The sequence below is a fragment of the Pholis gunnellus genome (assembly GCF_910591455.1).
Source record: "Pholis gunnellus genome assembly, chromosome: 20".
Classification (NCBI taxonomy): Eukaryota; Metazoa; Chordata; class Actinopteri; order Perciformes; family Pholidae; genus Pholis; species Pholis gunnellus.
Genome location: NC_136547.1, coordinates 12,701,187 through 12,707,892, shown reverse-complemented (window position 1 = coordinate 12,707,892; position 6,706 = coordinate 12,701,187). Strand labels below are relative to the sequence as shown.

General features: G+C 43.3%; 1 protein-coding gene across 1 annotated transcript; it reads right to left on the bottom strand.

The window, feature by feature from the left end:
* Positions 1–4,427: 4,427 nt before the first annotated feature.
* Positions 4,428–6,034, bottom strand: rrs1 (ribosome biogenesis regulator 1 homolog; the record flags this gene model as incomplete). The annotated part of the gene is made up of 1 exon (XM_079181281.1): positions 4,428–6,034. The coding sequence occupies one exon, from the start codon at positions 6,032–6,034 to the stop codon at positions 4,919–4,921; it is 1,116 nt and encodes a 371-aa protein (XP_079037407.1). The 3' UTR covers positions 4,428–4,918.
* Between the last annotated feature and the right edge of the window lie 672 nt (positions 6,035–6,706).

Below are 6,706 nucleotides of genomic sequence, written 5' to 3'. Positions count from 1 at the left end.
TGGTTCAGTAGCAGGCTGTCAAAAAGAAATGTCCCCTACTGTCAAATAAACTGTAAGAGAGGTACAGTGCCTTATCAAATAACTTTTACTGCAACACTGAATGTAGCATTGATAAAATGTTATTTTGCATTTGACGATCCATCATAAATGTCAAACATTTACGTAACATTTCAGAGAAAACTACAGGGTCTTCCCTTTCCCTCCTGCTCCTCTTTAATCAGATGCTGTGCAGTGAGAGGGGATCGACTAGATAGTGCGTGTGTGTACGCCTCCATGTATGTTCAGGGGGGTTTTTAATCAGTGTGCTTTGTCAACTAATGAGGGACGAGAGGGGCCACCTGCTCAGGGGCGCTGGGTGGAGAGCAGTGGGATGAGATTTGGGAATGGGGGGATGTGTGTGTGTGTGTGAGTGTGTGTGGGGGGGTTTGGTGGTTGAACAGCTGCTGGGTGCGTGCATGATGTTTATGCATGCACTTGTTGAGGGGGACGTGTGCATGTTTGTTGTTATGCCTGTTGTTATGGTTGTTGCATGCTGTACGAGTCTTACACTTACTTCCCATGTCTACTGCGTACACCTGAATCGTTGTCCCGGGCTGAGCTTCTCAGAGATGGAGTCCTTCGTAGGGCTTTTGGAGGAAGATTCACCTGAGAATATGAACCATTGAGTGTCACTTCAAAATGTCCAACAGATGTCATGAAATAAACTAAATCTAAGTGGCCACTTATTCCAAATGCCAGTATGTAATGTCGGCTTTTGGTTAGAATTTCTTCAGCCACAATAGAGATAACCCTGATGACATCACTGTGACATCATCAGGGCTATTTTGTTAAGTCTGCTGGGCAGTACTTGTGCAAAATTGGTGGAATGCCCCTTTAAATATTCATGACCAAATATGCAACAATCTAAATTTAAGTTTGGGTGGGAAAACACTTAAGTTAACCGCTTATCTAACTCAACAACACAGCTAAGACATAAACATCTCAATTATAATAACCAAATGAAGTTGGTAAAAATAACCAAAATAACAACCATGTGTTCCTGGTAAGAAGCTGCCCGAGTAACTCGGTTTTCATGGTGTTTGAAACCTACTGTGGAGGAACAGAATAGAAAGTGCGACCTGCCTTGTGACATTAAGCAGCAGCAACAACACAGTCCAGTATTGCTGCATTGCTGAGCACATTCATCATGCAGCCAGCCAACCAACCTGGCTCAGCTCCATCACACAGGAGGCGGGGAAGTAGCCCTGCTGGCCATCCAGCAGCCGCCCAAACCACCTCTCCTCCTCGTGCTTGGGCAGCACCAGGATGACGTCACCCAGACACAGCTCCAGCTCATCTGGCCAGTGGGGCCTGTAGCTGTGCACCACTACCATCTACCGGTCAGAGGGAGAGTTGCAGCCCGTCACTTTGAATTGTGTGCATGGGATTTTCACAATTAATTTAAATGAGATACAGTTTGTCGTGTTTCTTTTTGTTGCATTGATAAAAAAAAAAGAAGCTCAAGTCTCTGTGTGTGTTGCTCTCTGCAGTCTCCAGGTTAGACCCGGTGAATGGAGAGGATTATGTGTCAAGATTTAGAGATTAACTGCTGTGCAGTGAAATAGAAACCCTAAATCTGGGTCTACTCTTCATTATCTGTTCCTCCTAAATATGGTGCGTGTTTGTCAGAGGAATTAAAATGAATTAAACTCATAATGGAGCCAGAGGAAATTGACTGACTTTACATAACATCAATGTCAAACTCATATTAATCAATCTCCAATGTGTTTAAGACTTACGAAACAATAAATAATCAGTTCTGGATGATATTTCTGCTGTTTAAGGTCTTACACGTAATGTTCAACAAACAACCTACAGCCAATACATTACTACATTGTTATCAATGCATATCAGACGGATATCTGAATAAGGGAGAATGTTTAACTTGCCGTTTCAGCTTCTGCTCTGTGTCGATACCTCCCTGTTAACCAATGAGTGGAAATGAATCAGCAAAAAAAATACGTTTTACATGCAAATGTGAATTCCTTTACATAAATGCATGCACATAAGTATCTCTAACAGCCGTGTCCTGTAAATGAACAGTCCATAGGGAGAGAAAACAAACGATCTAACGCATTAGTTATCAATCATCTGACATTGATATGTCATCCTGACCTCACTAACAATGACAAATGATGTCATGCTAAGCCACTCTTCGCTGCAGACATGATCTCACTCACCTTGAGGAGCAAGGACAGTGGTGAAGACTTCAAAGTGCTCATTGCTGTGCATGTAGATGCGCTGCATCTTGAAGATCTGACACTTGCACACTGACCGAAGCTCCTGCAGCCTCTCTGCACTAAATGCAGCTGACTAATCCACTGCAGCACTGACTGGAGCCAAGCAACAACACGTCCCTCCTTAGGGAAAAAACAGACACACACACACACATACAAGCATGTACAAGCACAACACTAAGCAAGAATACAATCTTAGTTTATTGAAGAAAAGTGTGTGATTATTAGACTAATTGTTGGGTTTTTCTTAATTTTGAAGATTCATTTTTTTTTTTTTACCAGATACCAATCTGTCAAGATTTCTTTGCTCAGCAATGGAATAAAAGGCGGTCTTCACCTCAGAGATCATGCTTGACCACCTCATCTTCATGCCAGCGCCTATTGTTCTTTGACCATCTGGTGACATGCGAGGGAAGTTTAGAGGCCGCTGCCGCCGCTCGCCTCGACATGGGTGAGAATTCATAATCCCACCTCGTCCAGAGGGCTTGATTGATTTATGGTTATTGACTGTGTCCTATTTCCAGTGGCATGGGTGAACAGGGACAAAGATGAATGGGCTTGGGACGTGGTGGCGGACTGCTCAACAGATGGTGATTGAACCCTCCAAACACACACACACGCACACACACACACACCTCCCCTTTCCCGCTCTGGTGCGATGGAGCTTGGCTGTGAGCTTATGTCAGTGAATTAAAAAGCATCCATCAATAACACGAGAGATCACTCAGCCAGACAATCATATCCGAGTAGTGGAAGTCTTGCTGCAAACCTGCAACCATTATGCATATGTAATCAACTCTAACTTTATTAATTCTATAAGAAGAAATCCATTTCATTTTCACGACTCATTGCAAGCAATGTCAGAAGGAGGCAATGTTGAAACCCTGTCAGGAGGGCTGTGCATAAGCTTGTGCCTCAGCAGTCGTGCAAAAAACACTTGTTTGGACTGAACCCCCCCCCCCCCTCTGTCTCTAAGAAGAGTCTCTCCACAGGTAGCACGTGAAAGCATAGCTGTACAGATCAAGACCTTTAGTTGTTAGTATTATGCTCACTCCAATGATAGAAAAATGTTACCTACAGCTTTTTATGCACTTAGGTTGTGTCTGAATGCGTTGAACGTGGGCTTTTTGGCAATAATAGTGCTTCTGTCTGCTCCTAATTCAGTGTGATGCCTCCAGTCTAGACACCAAGGCCAAAGCAAAAATCACAGCTAAGCCGCTCAGAAGACCGATCTGAGGTTTATGTCAAAGGAGAACACACATGAGCTCTCAGCTCCTCCACGTTCAAGCTTTTATCTCTTAAGACCAACCAAAAAAGCTACTAAAATGTACATGAAAAAAAAAAAGCTGTTGTGCATCAGTTTTAGTTTGCAAACAGAGATGCAAGGGATATTTTGGAAACATTACATTAGCTACATCGACCATCGTGACTCCATTAATAATATATTTATCCTGTTGCTGAGATGCTTTCACTGAGCTTGTGTCAACTGTTGCTGCTGCAGTTTCATTAAAGCAACCTGATTTAATACAAATAAAGATATTTCATAGTAGGGTAATCTGAAAATATATAACAAGAATCATTGAGCATACGTAAACCGTCAGAGATCTTGCCATGCCATTTATACAAAGACCTTCTATACTTCAAATGTTTTGGGGGTCAGGAGATTGTGTTCAATGTTGCAAATCATTGACTGTCATTGGTTGTACTGGACTGATATTGAAGCTTTCAGCACCAATGTGATGAGGTATTTAGATCTGTCAGGCCCCTAATTTAATGATTTATAACTTGATTAGCCAAAAAAAAAGAGACTGCCACAATGTTAATTTATACACATGTTTTTGTCAATATTTAAGTCTACCTCAGTTGCTGCACAGCTTCATTTAAGCAGGCTGACTCCACTAAAAGTAAGTCTTTAATCACAGGTGTGATCAATAATTAACGTCTGTGATCCATTTAGCTGCTGCTGTGCATACTGGTTCACTGTCACGACCTACTGCGACAATTTTCAATCATTTATCTGTATTTGGACCCTTTTACCGACCATCGCAATGCACTCAAACTACGTATTATAACTGTAGTTTATTATTTTATACTTTACAGCACCTGCTAACTGTATTTTTAATGATCACAGTACACCAACAAGTAATCAAAATATGTTATATGGTCTTGAATATAAACATTTTATTAAAAAGGAAATCTGTTTTGCACAAGTTTTTTTTTATCATTGCCATCTGTGTCGTCTTTGAGGAAATGACCATTGCTTACCGTTTACAATTATTAAAATTCAGTGAATACATTCAGTGTTACATTAGTCACACCTGTGCTTTTCATGCCATCACCAGTTAAATCAAAGTGAAATGATTCCACTATAGTCGACTTTTCAAATTCTGCATGGGATTAAAAACCAGGGACGAAAAAACAATCTACTGATTTTAATGTTCCATTAATGTCACCTATTAAATCAGCTGACCTCCGATAATGCCGGAACTGATATTTACAGATGAAAGAGACAAGTCACACAACACCACAGCCCTCATTCACAGGTGATGAATCAAAAGTCATTTTTCATATTGCATCATTTAAGTCCAGTCCGATTGTTTTGATGCCAAGGCACAAACAGATCAAGCAGGATACAAGAGTGCTCAGTGCTTCCCAAGTTTGCCTCTCCTCTTCGCTCCTCCAGCTTTGCCTCCTTGGCCTCCCTTTCCTCCTCCAAATTTGCTTCCTCCAGATTTGCCTCCTTGGCCTCCTCCAGATTTGCCTCCCTGGCCTCCTTTTCCTTTCCCACCCTTTCCTTTGCCCTTTCCTGGCATGTTGCCTCTGCGTCCTTTCTTCCCTGCTCCCTTCTTGTACCTGGCGGCGGCCTCCTCTCTCTTCTCCTCTCTGATCTGGTTGTCGACGGCCCTGTTGATGTCCAACTTGGGCTTCTTGCCGTTCATGAGCTTCAGCAGATCCAGCTGCTTCTGCTTCTCGTTGGAAAAGTTACCGATGAGGGGCTCAAACTTCCTCTTCTTGCCGGTGTTCTTCGGCGGCTTCTCTTTCGGCAGGCAGTCCTGGAACCTCCCGACGGACGCCGTGGAGGTCCTGGCCACACTCACAGCTCTGACCAGGTCTTCTTTGCACTGCTGGGCCACAGGTGTCAGCCCCACGCCGGGCAATTTTACCTTCTGCGCCCTGGCGATGTTCTTCAGTCGGTTGAACTCGTTCTTGGCCACTCTCTCCTTCTTGGCCGTGGCGCGTTTGGCGAACTGGTCCTCGTTCGGGTCTGCGGTCACCGGCACCTCAATCAGCCACTCCTTGGTGTCATCCTTGGCCCTCTTGTAGCCCCAGCGCCTCCTCCAGTCCTTCGCGTTTTCATCCCACACCAAGTTGGTATTCTTTTTATTATTTATGCCTTTCAGCCGGGCGAACTCTTCCCATTTTGTGGGCGGTTTGAGCTTCGGAGGGGGTTTCGCTCTGGGCAGCGGGGTCACCGTGTCTGGTAATTTGGTCACTATCGCCTCCTCGACCCTCTCCGTGGGCCGTTTCCAGATCTCGTTGATGAGCAGCTGCGTGTTGTCGCGAGCTAGCGACCGCAGAAAGTCTTCTTTCTTCTGCTCTCTGAAGTCCCGGGACTCGATGCGGTTTTTGTCAGAAGCCAACAGGTTCCCGATGTCAAACTCAAGGTCCAGCTCCTTCTGGACGGAGATGCTTTTCAGTTTCTCTGCCTCGTCTTGCTCGGCTTTAGCCAGCAGCGCTTCCACGCTGCACGCGGCCATGTTGATGAGTGCTGCTCCACGTTAGCGCCGCACATGTGACGGAGAAAAACAGACTAAATGACTTCCGGGTCACAGTTCGCGTGGAGAAATATCACATATGGCCACAAGAGGTGGAAGTTGCTCCATTTAATTTGTTCTGTGGTAAGATGAGCTAAAAGGAGCTACAATTAAACTTTATTTATCCCGAGGGGAAATTATGTGCAGTAGTTGCAATACAACGTGGGAGTGCACATATTTAAAAATCCAAAAGATGTATGATGCCAAAGTTATTAACAGTCTTAAAATGTGTGTTTTTCTTTTTAATGTTACCTTTTGACTCAGTCGACACTCTGTGCAACAGTTGTATAGGAAATAAACCAAGAAGCACTGAGCTGTAAAATAATAAATAACAAAAACAATAATATAAATACAATTGTATACAAATTAACAACATAGTTCAATTTCAAAATCCAAATATCAATTTATAAAAAATAATCTTTTTTGGTAATCTTTTAGATCCCCTCCAGACATGTTTCAAGAAAATTACATCTATCCCTTCTCCCTCAATGACAAATCCAGATTACGCAAATTATTTCTCATTTCAAGTGTATGTGCACTGGAGTTTCAAGTCTTCACACTTGTGCTACCTGCATACTGGACCAATGACGGGCTTTTAAACTGGTTGTGATGTCA